Here is a 16,228-nt window from a genome sequence, read left to right on the forward strand (position 1 = left end):
TGCTTTGGCATTAGCTATGGTTCATCTCTAAATAAGATGAGTGCCTTGGCATTAGCTATGGTTCATCTCTGAACAAGATGAGTGCCTTGGCATTAGCTATGGTTCATCTCTAAACAAGATGAGTGCCTTGGCATTAGCTATGGTTCATCTCTGAACAAGATGAGTGCCTTGGCATTAGCTTTGGTTCATCTCTAAACAAGATGAGTGCCTTGGCATTAGCTATGGTTCATCTCTAAACAAGATGAGTGCCTTGGCATTAGCTATGGTTTATCTCTGAACAAGATGAGTGCCTTGGCATTAGCTATGGTTCATCTCTAAACAAGATGAGTGCCTTGGCATTAGCTTTGGTTCATCTCTGAACAAGATGAGTGCCTTGGCATTAGCTTTGGTTTATCTCTGAACAAGATGAGTCCCTTGGCATTAGCTATGGTTCATCTCTAAACAAGATGGGTGCCTTGGCATTAGCTATGGTTCATCTCTGAACAAGATGAGTGCCTTGGCATTAGCTATGGTTTATCTCTGAATAAGATGAGTGCCTTGGCATTAGCTATGGTTCATCACTAAACAAGATGAGTGCCTTGGCATTAGCTATGGTTCATCTCTAAACAAGATGAGTGCCTTGGCATTAGCTATGGTTCATCTCTAAACAAGATGAGTGCCTTGGCATTAGCTTTGGTTTATCTCTGAATAAGATGAGTGCCTTGGCATTAGCTATGGTTCATCACTAAACAAGATGAGTGCCTTGGCATTAGCTATGGTTCATCTCTAAACAAGATGAGTGCCTTGGCATTAGCTATGGTTTATCTCTGAACAAGATGAGTGCCTTGGCATTAGCTATGGTTCATCTCTAAACAAGATGAGTGCCTTGGCATTAGCTATGGTTTATCTCTGAACAAGATGAGTGCTTTGGCATTAGCTATGGTTCATCTCTAAATAAGATGAGTGCCTTGGCATTAGCTATGGTTCATCTCTGAACAAGATGAGTGCCTTGAATTAGCTATGGTTCATCTCTAAACAAGATGAGTGCCTTGGCATTAGCTATGGTTCATCTCTGAACAAGATGAGTGCCTTGGCATTAGCTATGGTTTATCTCTGAACAAGATGAGTGCCTTGGCATTAGCTATGGTTCATCTCTAAACAAGATGAGTGCCTTGGCATTAGCTATGGTTCATCTCTGAACAAGATGAGTGCCTTGGCATTAGCTATGGTTTATCTCTGAACAAGATGAGTGCCTTGGCATTAGCTATGGTTTATCTCTGAACAAGATGAGTGCCTTGGCATTAGCTATGGTTTATCTCTGAACAAGATAAGTGCTTTGGCATTAGCTATGGTTCATCTCTAAATAAGATGAGTGCCTTGGCATTAGCTATGGTTCATCTCTAAACAAGATGAGTGCCTTGGCATTAGCTATGGTTCATCTCTAAACAAGATGAGTGCCTTGGCATTAGCTATGGTTCATCTCTGAACAAGATGAGTGCCTTGGCATTAGCTATGGTTCATCTCTAAACAAGATGAGTGCCTTGCATTAGCTATGGTTCATCTCTAAACAAGATGAGTGCCTTGGCATTAGCTATGGTTTATCTCTGAACAAGATGAGTGCCTTGGCATTAGCTATGGTTCATCTCTAAACAAGATGAGTGCCTTGGCATTAGCTTTGGTTCATCTCTGAACAAGATGAGTGCCTTGGCATTAGCTTTGGTTTATCTCTGAACAAGATGAGTGCCTTGGCATTAGCTATGGTTCATCTCTAAACAAGATGGGTGCCTTGGCATTAGCTATGGTTCATCTCTGAACAAGATGAGTGCCTTGGCATTAGCTATGGTTTATCTCTGAATAAGATGAGTGCCTTGGCATTAGCTATGGTTCATCACTAAACAAGATGAGTGCCTTGGCATTAGCTATGGTTCATCTCTAAACAAGATGAGTGCCTTGGCATTAGCTATGGTTCATCTCTAAACAAGATGAGTGCCTTGGCATTAGCTTTAGTTTATCTCTGAATAAGATGAGTGCCTTGGCATTAGCTATGGTTCATCACTAAACAAGATGAGTGCCTTGGCATTAGCTATGGTTCATCTCTAAACAAGATGAGTGCCTTGGCATTAGCTATGGTTTATCTCTGAACAAGATGAGTGCCTTGGCATTAGCTATGGTTTATCTCTGAACAAGATGAGTGCCTTGGCATTAGCTATGGTTCATCTCTAAACAAGATGAGTGCCTTGGCATTAGCTATGGTTTATCTCTGAACAAGATGAGTGCTTTGGCATTAGCTATGGTTCATCTCTAAATAAGATGAGTGCCTTGGCATTAGCTATGGTTCATCTCTGAACAAGATGAGTGCCTTGAATTAGCTATGGTTCATCTCTAAACAAGATGAGTGCCTTGGCATTAGCTATGGTTCATCTCTGAACAAGATGAGTGCCTTGGCATTAGCTTTGGTTTATCTCTGAACAAGATGAGTGCCTTGGCATTAGCTATGGTTCATCTCTAAACAAGATGGGTGCCTTGGCATTAGCTATGGTTCATCTCTGAACAAGATGAGTGCCTTGGCATTAGCTATGGTTTATCTCTGAATAAGATGAGTGCCTTGGCATTAGCTATGGTTCATCACTAAACAAGATGAGTGCTGTAATGACACAAGATGCGTAGAAGTTGATGTGAATCGGGTTTTTCCTAAGTAATGTGACGAGTAAGAACAGAGTAGGTTGATGAACAAGAAGAATAACGGACAAGACGCCTAAGAGGACGACGCTAGGCTAGCGACGACAGAGGACTGTGCCCTTTTTATTGTTTATTAAATTGTTGAAGTTATCAGCCTGCGTTATTAAGTATATTCTTGATTCATTCTGTTGTTGTGTCATATGGACTCGCATGCACCAGTAACATATATATACTCATCAACAAAATAGACCATCAACAGTGCCTTGGCATTAGCTATGGTTCATCTCTAAACAAGATGAGTGCCTTGGCATTAGCTATGGTTCATCTCTAAACAAGATGAGTGCCTTGGCATTAGCTTTGGTTTATCTCTGAATAAGATGAGTGCCTTGGCATTAGCTATGGTTCATCACTAAACAAGATGAGTGCCTTGGCATTAGCTATGGTTCATCTCTAAACAAGATGAGTGCCTTGGCATTAGCTATGGTTTATCTCTGAACAAGATGAGTGCCTTGGCATTAGCTATGGTTTATCTCTGAACAAGATGAGTGCCTTGGCATTAGCTATGGTTCATCACTAAACAAGATGAGTGCCTTGGCATTAGCTATGGTTCATCTCTAAACAAGATGAGTGCCTTGGCATTAGCTATGGTTCATCTCTAAACAAGATGAGTGCCTTGAATTAGCTATGGTTCATCTCTAAACAAGATGAGTGCCTTGGCATTAGCTATGGTTCATCTCTGAACAAGATGAGTGCCTTGGCATTAGCTATGGTTTATCTCTGAACAAGATGAGTGCCTTGGCATTAGCTATGGTTCATCTCTAAACAAGATGAGTGCCTTGGCATTAGCTATGGTTCATCTCTGAACAAGATGAGTGCCTTGGCATTAGCTATGGTTTATCTCTGAACAAGATGAGTGCCTTGGCATTAGCTATGGTTTATCTCTGAACAAGATGAGTGCCTTGGCATTAGCTATGGTTTATCTCTGAACAAGATAAGTGCTTTGGCATTAGCTATGGTTCATCTCTAAATAAGATGAGTGCCTTGGCATTAGCTATGGTTCATCTCTAAACAAGATGAGTGCCTTGGCATTAGCTATGGTTCATCTCTAAACAAGATGAGTGCCTTGGCATTAGCTATGGTTCATCTCTGAACAAGATGAGTGCCTTGGCATTAGCTATGGTTCATCTCTAAACAAGATGAGTGCCTTGCATTAGCTATGGTTCATCTCTAAACAAGATGAGTGCCTTGGCATTAGCTATGGTTTATCTCTGAACAAGATGAGTGCCTTGGCATTAGCTATGGTTCATCTCTAAACAAGATGAGTGCCTTGGCATTAGCTTTGGTTCATCTCTGAACAAGATGAGTGCCTTGGCATTAGCTTTGGTTTATCTCTGAACAAGATGAGTGCCTTGGCATTAGCTATGGTTCATCTCTAAACAAGATGGGTGCCTTGGCATTAGCTATGGTTCATCTCTGAACAAGATGAGTGCCTTGGCATTAGCTATGGTTTATCTCTGAATAAGATGAGTGCCTTGGCATTAGCTATGGTTCATCACTAAACAAGATGAGTGCCTTGGCATTAGCTATGGTTCATCTCTAAACAAGATGAGTGCCTTGGCATTAGCTATGGTTCATCTCTAAACAAGATGAGTGCCTTGGCATTAGCTTTAGTTTATCTCTGAATAAGATGAGTGCCTTGGCATTAGCTATGGTTCATCACTAAACAAGATGAGTGCCTTGGCATTAGCTATGGTTCATCTCTAAACAAGATGAGTGCCTTGGCATTAGCTATGGTTTATCTCTGAACAAGATGAGTGCCTTGGCATTAGCTATGGTTTATCTCTGAACAAGATGAGTGCCTTGGCATTAGCTATGGTTCATCTCTAAACAAGATGAGTGCCTTGGCATTAGCTATGGTTTATCTCTGAACAAGATGAGTGCTTTGGCATTAGCTATGGTTCATCTCTAAATAAGATGAGTGCCTTGGCATTAGCTATGGTTCATCTCTGAACAAGATGAGTGCCTTGAATTAGCTATGGTTCATCTCTAAACAAGATGAGTGCCTTGGCATTAGCTATGGTTCATCTCTGAACAAGATGAGTGCCTTGGCATTAGCTATGGTTTATCTCTGAACAAGATGAGTGCCTTGGCATTAGCTATGGTTCATCTCTAAACAAGATGAGTGCCTTGGCATTAGCTATGGTTTATCTCTGAACAAGATGAGTGCCTTGGCATTAGCTATGGTTTATCTCTGAACAAGATGAGTGCCTTGGCATTAGCTATGGTTTATCTCTGAACAAGATGAGTGCCTTGGCATTAGCTATGGTTTATCTCTGAACAAGATGAGTGCCTTGGCATTAGCTATGGTTCATCTCTGAACAAGATGAGTGCCTTGGCATTAGCTATGGTTCATCTCTAAACAAGATGAGTGCCTTGGCATTAGCTTTGGTTTATCTCTGAACAAGATGAGTGCCTTGGCATTAGCTATGGTTTATCTCTGAACAAGATGAGTGCCTTGGCATTAGCTATGGTTCATCTCTGAACAAGATGAGTGCCTTGGCATTAGCTATGGTTTATCTTTGAAGAAGATGAGTGCCTTGGCATTAGCTATGGTACATCTCTAAACAAGATGAGTGCCTTGGCATTAGCTATGGTTCATCTCTGAACAAGATGAGTGCCTTGGCATTAGCTATGGTTCATCTCTAAACAAGATGAGTGCCTTGGCATTAGCTATGGTTTATCTCTGAACAAGATGAGTGCCTTGGCATTAGCTATGGTTCATCTCTAAACAAGATGAGTGCCTTGGCATTAGCTATGGTTCATCTCTAAACAAGATGAGTGCCTTGGCATTAGCTATGGTTTATCTCTGAACAAGATGAGTGCCTTGGCATTAGCTATGGTTCATCTCTAAACAAGATGAGTGCCTTGGCATTAGCTATGGTTCATATCTAAACAAGATGAGTGCCTTGGCATTAGCTATGGTTTATCTCTGAACAAGATGAGTGCCTTGGCATTAGCTATGGTTCATCTCTGAACAAGATGACTGCCTTGGCATTAGCTATGGTTCATCTCTGAACAAGATGAGTGCCTTGGCATTAGCTATGGTTTATCTTTGAAGAAGATGAGTGCATTGGACATTAGCTATGGTTTATCTCTAAACAAATTGAGCGCCAAGGTATTAGTTATGGTTCATCTCTGAACAAGATGAGAGTTTGGACATTATCTAGGGTTCATCTCTGAACAAAACGATGAGCGTCTGGGCATGAGCTATGGTTGTTTCGTTGTCACCCATACAGCATCTCCCCCCCCCTCTCCACGCAGCTGTTTGATTCCAAAAAAAACGTTACATAGCCGATACAATTAGACTTATCAAATAAATATATTCGTCACCCCCCCCCCCTTGATAATGGCGGGAGTTTATATGAATAGAAGTTGTATCTATGTAGATTTACAAAGTCTTTAAGCACGAGACAGTTTAATCTTAAGACACTTGAAAGGTGGACTTAAATTACGAGTTATTGTTTTCTTAAGAGGCGCCATATGCTCATGAAACGTTCTTGCCAGGACATATTGACTCCTTTGATAAAGTGTGTGCTCTATTTATTAAAGTGAACAGTAGGCCTATATGTCAGACCAATGGTCTTAAGATAAGTAATATGGTGTTCGTGTGATACGAAATATGGTAGTCTTTACAAATGATCGTTTATATATAGTCTTGAGATTCGATATACCGGTATAGTTTCTTTCAATGCAAGATAAGGTCATATTCCTGTTCGTCCCATACTTACACTAGTCATGATACTGTTACAGGTCACAAACTGATGAGTTTACAATTTTAAAGTCCTTTTTTTTTTCTCATCTAACAGTAAGTTTGGCAGTGACCTTCCCAGAGCGGACCAATAGTGCCTTTTCCAGAACTGAGCGAAGTTTTTTAGACTTGTGTACCGTTGTGAATACCCATACACGTCGAGCTTGTCTAGATTATCTAGGCTACGGCTGCTTCTGTGGCCTTGGGGGTCAAGGCCAGCCACTTGATGACGTAGATAAGTAAGCAAATTATTAGAGAGAGAGCGAGAGAGAGAGAGAATTCAAGAGATAAATTATAAGAGAAAAAGATCGAAATTAAAGAGAAACGAAAGAAACACTTCGAGTGAAAATGAGAGGAAGAGAAGCAGAGAGAGAGAGCGAGCGGGGGGGGGGGAGAGGGAAGAGAGAAAAAGAGAGAAAAAAAAAGCCAAGAAAGAGAAATGTAAATATAGAAACTTAAATTAGTTGAACTTGAGAAATATTTTTTTTAATATGTTCCCGTGGTCTTCTTCTAATTTGTAATTCCTTCTTCTGTTTGTCTTCATAGTTAACATTAACTTCTTTTTCTAGTTATAAGTTCTGATACCAAAATGTAATGACATACACAACTTCTGTTTGTCTTCATTGTTCACATTAACTTCTTTGTCTAGTTATAAGTTCTGATACCAAAATGTAATGACATACACAACTTCTGTTTGTCTTCATTGTTCACATTAACTTCTTTGTCTAGTTATAAGTTCTGATACCAAAATGTAATGACATACACAACTTCTGTTTGTCTTCATTGTTCACATTAACTTCTTTGTCTAGTTATAAGTTCTGATACCAAAATGTAATGACATACACAACTTCTGTTTGCTTCGTAATTTTATTTAGTATCTAGATCTCTCTTTCTCGACTATGATACTCGGGCGTCGAAGTTTCCTGTTGAATAAGATGCTTAGAGAGGAAGTCTGTGTTTATGTGTCTGTAAGTGTAAATGTTTTTATGTTCTAAGACATCAGTTCAAAAATACTATTGAACTTGAATGTTCAGCTAGGGAAAGTTTGATCAACAATTCCATTGTGTCTCCAGATGCTGTCAAGCTCACGATGACTGCTACGGCAGACATAGACAATGTGTTGCTTACTTTCAAACGATCAATATGGACTGTAAAGACGGAAAATGCACGTGTACAGGTAAATGAAATGTACACAACTAGATCTAGAATAAATTGACACACAGGTGTACAATCGTTGAGTATAAAGCATTTTCTAATTTTTATTACTAGGCTTTAGAATTTAGTTGTTTTTTAGTTTGTTTTTTGACAAAGCTTCTATCAACTCACTCTGTCTAGTAAGAATTTTGAACACGTTATTTCTCCCAGTTGAAAGTTGAAACTTTTAAAAAAATATTTAAAAATTGTAATAAATAACCAATTACTCAATTAAATAGTGATAAACAAATTATTTTGAGAAATAACTTCTCAATTATTGAGAGACATATTTATTAATGCGGAGTTCTTTCCCTTAGATTTAAAAAAAAATAATTTTATATTTTGATTTATGCTGTTGTTGATGAAGTTTTTTAGCGGCCCCCGAAAGGGGAATAGAGACGCTATTAAATTTGTGTGGTCTGTCTGTCCGTCCGTCCGTCCGTTCCGTTTGGATCTCGTAAACTAGAAAAAAAAATCCGACATCATGATATTTTAGACAATTCAAAGTTCTCAAAGTGAAAAATTTAATTTATAAAATCAACTATGCAAGCAGTTTTTTTCGTAAAATTACACCATTTTTACAACTATTCACTATTAATAGTAACAAACACGGGAGGCTATTTAGTAAGGGAGATGGCTGTTTGCCATATTTTTAACACATTTATGCAAACGATTTTAGATATTTGTAAGAAAAAAAAATTAACAATTATTTTGCTAAGTTAAGTACTTTCTGCCATACTAAATACCCGTATTTACAAAAAAAAATTTTTACCTTTATTTTTGAAAAGAAAACAAAATCTATTTAGTATGCATATAAGTGGAAAATAATTAGCAAGTGGTTTTTCATGTTATCGCGTGAACTGCTGTGCGATAACATGGAAGCGTGAAACTTAACTAAAGGAAGGGGAGATTTTTTTAATTTTATTGTTCTTGAGGCTTTGAATAAGAGATTAACCCTTTACAGAACAATTAGATACTCATTATATGACATCAGTTAGGTCAGGTTCACATCGTGCTTCTTCACGTTGACCTATCCCCTAGTCTGCTGGACCATTGGGGCACAACAAAAGATCTGTCAACCTTCTTTCTCCATTCTTCTCTTTCATTTGCCTTTGATAGAAATCCATTCTGATATTCTTTCTGAAAGTATTGAAACCTGCCTTTTTACCTGCCTGGATGGACCACTTCGAGGGCCGATTTTGAGTTTGTGTTCCCACAAAAACTGTCTTTGTAACCTTCTTTTTTCTTTTTAAATCCCTGTTGATGTTTATTGTATATGATCTTATCGGACCGGATCAGAATCGGTTCTGATCGGATTAGACCTTTTGAAATCCAGATTATAGCGGATCTGATTAGATCAAATTGGATTCTGATCAAATCAGATAAAGAATGAATCGTATACAGATCAGATTAGATGTGATCAGATAGGATCGAATGGCATCGGATCGGATCGACATAAAAAAAAATTGGTCAGTACAGGTATCGAGACCCAGACAATTCCCGTTATTAGTCACGTTTTATCTACTTCGATGCCTACTTTTGGGGAATTTTCAGACTTCATATTAAAAGAGTGTGTAATAGCAGGAATGGAAAAAGAACAAGTAGGTAATTAGTGGTTAAGACAATATACTACTGCATGAAGGTCAGGAGTCTTTTATGTAATATTTCGTTGGGCTCTTCGCACGACAAGACTAAATGAATAGACGATTGAGAAACAGTTAAAACATTTAACTTTTCTTTTCATTGTCAAATTCACAATTTCATGACATTGAAACTTTTTTTTTCTTTGAGAATGAGTAGTTTAGATACTTGATTATAGATAGAGCATGATTTTATAGGTAGATTTTAAAAACCTAAGTTTTTAGAACAGAGAGTGTTATTTATTTACTGTATGGAAATATTGTGTTGTCCTTACGTAGATCCGTTACTTATAAACAGAAACTATACTATTTAAAAAAAACAACAACATAATAATATAGCTGTTGGAGGAAACCAAAAAAATGTGATCAATTTCGTTCTTGTCCTCACCTGTTGTCACAGGTTGCAATCAGTCTGTACAACAAGATTAAGGGCTGCACCTTGCCATCAATATCAAAACAACGTAGATCTGCGTTTTCCTCTATCTCCTGGTCCTGAGGTGACAACAAAGCAATCAGTTCAGTGTAACAGATTGACTCCATATTTGTTAGTGCAACCTGAAGGACTAATATTTTATACAAAATACAACAACCAAGTAATAGTATGAAACAGAGTAACACAATCTAACATGGCTGCCTGGTCGTGCGGTTTGCACGCTGGACTGTCGTTCAGATTTAGCGATGGTCCAGGGTTCAAACCCTGCCCGCTCCCATCCCCCGTCGTCCTGCGGGAGGTTTGGACTAGGAAGTAATTATCTTCAACTCTGAAGAAACATCCGAAACATATAAAACATTTTACAAACAAAAACATTTTACAAACAATAGCGAGAAACAGAGTAACGCATCCTAACAATAGCGAGAAACAGACAACCCAAGAACTAAGCAATAGCATGAAACAGGCAAACATAAAAACCAAGAAATAGCATGGAATAGGTAAACCTAAAAACCAAGAAATAGCATGAAACAGGCAAACATAAAAACCAAGAAATAGCATGGAATAGGTAAACCTAAAAACCAAGAAATAGCATGAAACAGACAAACATAACTAAAATTGATTTTCTTTCCTTGTGACATTTCAACATACTTTTATATAAGTTTACATCATCTTTGTTTTTTGTTTTGTTTTGTTTTTTTGGTGGTTGTTGTTGGGGTTGTTTTGTTGTTGTTTTTTGCATTAATATTTGTGGGTTTTCTATTGTGTTAACCTAGTGTAAATGCACGTTTAGAGACGTGGCGTTGATAGAGTGTGACTATAGAGGGACTGCTCACTACTACTGTCTCGCGAATGCGTAGAATGCTGGGTTCGTGCTTCCTGGAGTACTCTTGACACGGGACAAACATAGATACCACAAATTGACTTAAGTCCGTTTCAGCAGACAAAACATAAATTTTATTTGACAACAATAATAATAATATTGCACTCCTTGTTAGTTACACAAGTCAAGAAATAATAAACAATCCTATCCTCATAACAGCGGTATCATATATATCCAATACGTTAAACTCTCCAGAGTAGATTACAAATCACGTCCGCATCTCAGCGGGTAACACTGTACAGAATAATACAGAATAACTAAAAGAAATACATGTCTCAAAAAGACCACTGGCATCAACTGCCCAAAAGTTACTATCTAACTGAAATTATTACTCGACTTTTCTATGTCGCTACTGTCCGTCCCGGACAAAAATATATTACTTGACCGCCCGGTCTAAAGGATACCACTTGACTGACCTCAAAGTCAACTTTATTCATTCTACTTCCTGTTTTCTACATCAGGAATTCCACGTGTTTTTTAACCTCTTAACATGACGTGAACATTAAATCAGGCAATGTCACTGAGACTGTGACACCTATAGATATATATCTTGTTAGGTTTCCTTCGGATGTTCCTTTAGTACGAAAGATTATTACATCTGTTGTTGTTGTTTTTTTGTAATAATACTTTTTTAGTTCTGAATTTTTCTTATTGAAGTTTTACGAAATAAATTTCTAAGGCCACTGAGTTTCTGCTAGTTGAAGAATGTCATAAGCCAAGCATGTCAAACTCATTAAGGTGTATGGGCCACATAGAAAACTTACTATGACCTGGGGGGCCGCAGCAAAAAAAAAAAATCAGTTGCAAAACAGCCTACTAGTTTTGTTGTAAATTAGAAATAATACAATAGAATACAATAATTAATGACATACCTGTCCCTTAGCTACATTTGTAGTACTACTGGCTAATTAAAAAATACTTTGATTACGCATTATTTTCTTTGTCCTGATGCTTGACATCTTTTCTGGGATACGATTTTATTAATGTCAGGTTGAAATTTGTTTGCCACTAAAGCTTTCATCACAGATGACAAATTTTGATCAGATAATCTCGAACGGTGAGGTGTTTTTGTAGTTTTTATTATGGAAAAGAACTGCACATAGAGATCAGTGCATGCGAACATAGCTAGAATTCTGGCTGCAAATTTCCGCAATTCAACATACCGTTCAGAGTAAATAACTGTACAGTTTTAGCACAGCCATTTCAATATACTTTGATTTCAACTAAGAATCTGACTGCTATTCTATCAGCTCTAGTTGCACATTTCCAGCAGCATTTTCAGAATCAAGTGAGAATGGAGATACAAAACACGAACATTCTTGCTCTTATGTAACGAAGTCACGAGAACGGTCATTGAAAGCATCTACTAACGATTCTAAGACATTCACCAAATGTTGCAACCGTATTCTTTTCAGCTCCTGGCAAGTTGAGAAGTGAACAAGATTTTCATTTCATATTTGGTTTATCCACAGTCCTAATTTTGCTTGAAAGCATTTCACATGATTACACGCAGTTGTGACAATTTTATCTTTACTTTGAAGTTTCAAATTCAAGTCTTGCAGGTGACCAGTGGGATCAACTGCTAATGTCAAATCCTGAACATATTCGTCAGTTTGGAAATGTTCAACAGGTTCAACTTTCATGTTCAGAAACAATACGATTTCCTCACGCAGTGCAAACAATCTCTTCAATATTATATGTCATGAGAGCCAGCGGACTTCTGTGTAGTAGGGAACACAATCAAATTCATGTCCAATGCTATCCAGAAACATTAAAAAATGGCGATGATTTAAACTACGGGCACGAATAAAATTTAGAAGCGACTGAAACCGGTCTTATGACATGTTGAAACTATAATTGTTGTGCGCAGAAAGTTTCTTGGTTTATGATGCACTGAAAATGAGCAAATTTAAAATTATCATCTGTCTATTTTATTTTTGCAAGTAACTTTGCATCAAAACCATTTCATTTCATGGTTGGTGCGCCATATCTTGTTAGATGGTTAGACTAGATAGCTTTACTAAAGATAAATTGTACTGCATTATCACCTACTGTCATTTCTCAAAAACATTCTCGCTTGTTGTGGTGTTATGCATAGAACAGAACTCAAGTAGTTCCTCGTGTATGTCAAAATTCCTGTCACAGGTCCTTATGAATATCACCAACTGTGCTACACCCTTTACATCAGTTGACTCATAGAGAGCCAATGAAAATAATTCAAAATCAGCTATTTTGTTCTTTAATTGTTCACGCATCCTGACTGACATGTCATTTATTCTATCTGCCACAGTGTCACTAGTTAACGCTATTTCTTTGAATTCTTTCACCTTTTCTGGACAAATTACTTCGGCTGTAACGACACACTCGTTCATAAAATCACATATTTTAAATGATTTGCAATGGCTTACAATGAAGTCTGACAAAATGTAGCTTGCTTTCACTACAGACTCGCCCTCGTTGTTCAGTTTTACAAATATTATTTTTTTAATTCAAGTAGCTTGTCATCTCTTGTTTTCAGTGTAATAGTTTAACATAATTTTTTTTATTTTTTGGGTGGCCAAGGGGGCCGCATGCAAGGTGGTCGCGGGCCGCATGCGGCCCCCGAACACCCAGTTTGACATGCCTGTCATAAGCAATGAGTTTTAAGATATTTTATTCTATTAATTAAATAACTAAACAAAAACAGGAGGCCATGTAATCAGAATGAAGTTTCTCTAAGATATTTTGAGATTGACTCTTCGGGTTAGTAAGAATCAACAAACTAACCCTAATTACACACAAGCAAATAGTTTAATACAATACAGTTTGACTGAATCAAAAACTGAATAAATCAATGTAGCAAGATGAAACCAAGCCACGCTAGAAACGTTCTTCCCAAGACTTCATTTTCCTTCATTATACAAAGTCTTATACTCATACCGAGTAGTTCAATTTAAACTATTTCATGTCTTAACTATCATACACTATTTCATGTTTTAACTATGTTACACTATTTCATGTCTTTTTATATCATACACTATATCATGTCTTTTTATATCATACACTATTTCATGTCTTAACTATCATACACTATTTCATGTCTTTTTATATCATACACTATTTCATGTCTTTTTATATCATACACTATTTCATGTCTTTTTATATCATACACTATTTCATGTCTTTTTATATCATACACTATTTCATGTCTTTTTATATCATACACTATTTCATGTCTTTTTATATCGTACACTATTTCAACTCTTTAGTAGCAAGCACTATTCTGATCTTAAGTAGCAAGCACTATTCCAGTCGTAACCATCATAGACCAATTTAGGTTTGAATTATCTTTTTGAATATAAATTTTTATTAAATTTTAAACTTTGTCATAATTACATTGCTCCTAGTAAACTATTTGAAAACGAGACTATTGCAGCTAAAAAAACATCTTTTTTAAAAACAAAGCCTCTCTAAGGGATTGAACTCCAGGAGTACTGCATGCTGCAGGAATAAGCTCCCTTTTTCTATATAAAAACTAAAATGAATTTATTACCAATAATTAATTAAGTAATTGGTTAATTTTTTTATTGACTGTCATTGACTATAAATAATAATGCAAAATTTCAACTTGATCCGAGAATGGAAAGTGGGAAAAAAAAGTGTGCAAGACGTTAAAAGGGGAAAAAAAGCCTCAACATATACAGCCACATCTCTTAATTAGTAGTATTTATTTCCTTTTTTCGAAAGCAAACAATATAAATAACCAATATTTAATTAACTAATTGGTTATTGTTTTTGATTGATTCATATTTTGTTAGGTATAACAAATAATTGAGCAAAATTTCAACTAGAACCCAAAATGGCTGCGGGAGAAAAAAGTGTAAAAAATGTGTACCAGACCGACAGAAAGAGTGAGTGGATAGAAAGTTTGTCAATTGTGTATCCATTAGTGATCTCGAGTTTTCAGAGTATTATATCCCATTTCGCCCGTGCAGGGTGTTAGGCTGATATACGTAGATCTCCATTAAAGAGAATTGATTCTAAAGGATTCTTTCGTCCCATGTCAACGTAAACAACTATGTATATGAATAGGGCACTGAAGGAAATCACAAATAGAGTTATATGTAGCAAAATTAAAAAATTGTGTTATATTTCAAAATTACAATATTTATTTTAAATGTAGGTTATCAGACTTATAAGCCTACCTAACAACTTTAAATCTACCCTCTTTTTTCTGTATACATGGTTTTTTTTTTTAGCTTCAATCATTGTATATTATCGGATAATATGACGTCACTGTGATTTTCTGAGCTAGACGTGGTAGTGATATTCTAGTTCTGTTAGTTATCTTATCTTATCAATTACAGACATTACTTCAAAAGAGAATATAATTACGTCATACGCACTTCATCTGTCAATCTAGTCATGCATGTTAATCAGTGACTTAACTACACTTCTAAGTCGTTGCTTTTCCTGGCTGATTAAAGCAACTCATTCGATGCTATAACGGCAATCGTCTGCAAATAATCTGACCATTACTCCTAAACTAATGCGATTTGGTAGGTCATTTATGTCAATTAGAAACTGAAGTGGGCCTAAGACTATTCATTGAAGTACACTTGAGTTTACAGTGGTGTTGATTTAGAGCCATTTATTATTAGTTTTTCTGTCCCTATTAGGAAATCTTAATCCATTAGTGTAATGAGCCAGAAATGCCAAAATATTTTAATTTTTTAAGCAAACTATAGTGTTGAACTTTGTCAAATGCCTTAGAAAAATACTGTGAACAGACGAAAGCTGAGCTGCTTTGGTTATATTGTATGACATGACATGATGACTCAGAACTAAGAACAGCTGCTGAAAGTGAAGGGATTTTGGTTACGCGAACTGTCTCAGCACCCCTAGGACGAAAGACAAGAGACAGATGAGATGAGAGATATATCTCCTAAAGCCATTCTGTTTATGGAGTAAAGACACTATGTTTATCTAAGTGCTTTATGATGTTGCTAAATGTGTTCTAATATTTAGATCTGAATTCAAATTTTAGAACAAAAAAACTGGGACTCTACAAGTACAGACGCGGCTATCATGACTTCATGTTTAATTAGAAAGTTGAAATCCATGATTGCTAATAGAATCAAACACGTGAAATCCGTTGTCAGTACATCTGATATCTGTATAGTAGGAATGTCTTTGTTGAAATAAATTAACATTTACAATTTGTTTTAGATCCCAAGACGTCTGGTTGTCCCTACAACGTCTGTCAATGTGATGTCCAGTTTGGCGCATGTTTAAATACAGCAACCTTCAACAAAGACTATGCTAATTACGACAAGGACAAGTGCATTTCATGAAATAAAACACATTGATTAAAAATATTAACTTTTTGTTCTTAGATTTCTTCCGTGAAACTCGTATATATGTGAGCAGGTCAGGAGGCTCGAGTGGAGACCTTTTCTCTGCTCAACATTAAATTCTATAACAGTAGGCAGATGTTAGCGCTACTGGGTGGGTTTCATCTATGACACCTCAGTCTACGACCAAGGGGCTAGAATCAACTAAGCAACCAGACATACTAACCTAAACTAAATGAAAGCACAAACGAAACTTTATTGAAATTAAATAAGACAAAATGA

General features: G+C 36.8%; 1 protein-coding gene across 6 annotated transcripts in view; it reads left to right on the forward strand.

Moving 5' to 3' along the window:
* LOC106058352 (acidic phospholipase A2 E-like) overlaps positions 1 to 15,970 on the forward strand; it is a 31,727-nt gene extending 15,757 nt beyond the window's left edge. For all 6 annotated transcript variants that reach the window (XM_056036444.1, XM_056036443.1, XM_056036445.1 and 3 more), the window contains exons 3-5: positions 6,525 to 6,705; positions 7,540 to 7,643; positions 15,822 to 15,970. In XM_056036444.1, coding sequence (XP_055892419.1) covers positions 6,525 to 6,705; positions 7,540 to 7,643; positions 15,822 to 15,946 — 410 coding nt within the window. In that variant the 3' untranslated portion in view covers positions 15,947 to 15,970. The remainder of the gene's footprint in view (positions 1 to 6,524; positions 6,706 to 7,539; positions 7,644 to 15,821) is intronic.
* The last annotated feature ends 258 nt before the right edge of the window (positions 15,971 to 16,228 follow it).

Source organism: Biomphalaria glabrata, chromosome 7 (assembly GCF_947242115.1).
Source record: "Biomphalaria glabrata chromosome 7, xgBioGlab47.1, whole genome shotgun sequence".
NCBI classification, from domain to species: domain Eukaryota; kingdom Metazoa; phylum Mollusca; class Gastropoda; family Planorbidae; genus Biomphalaria; species Biomphalaria glabrata.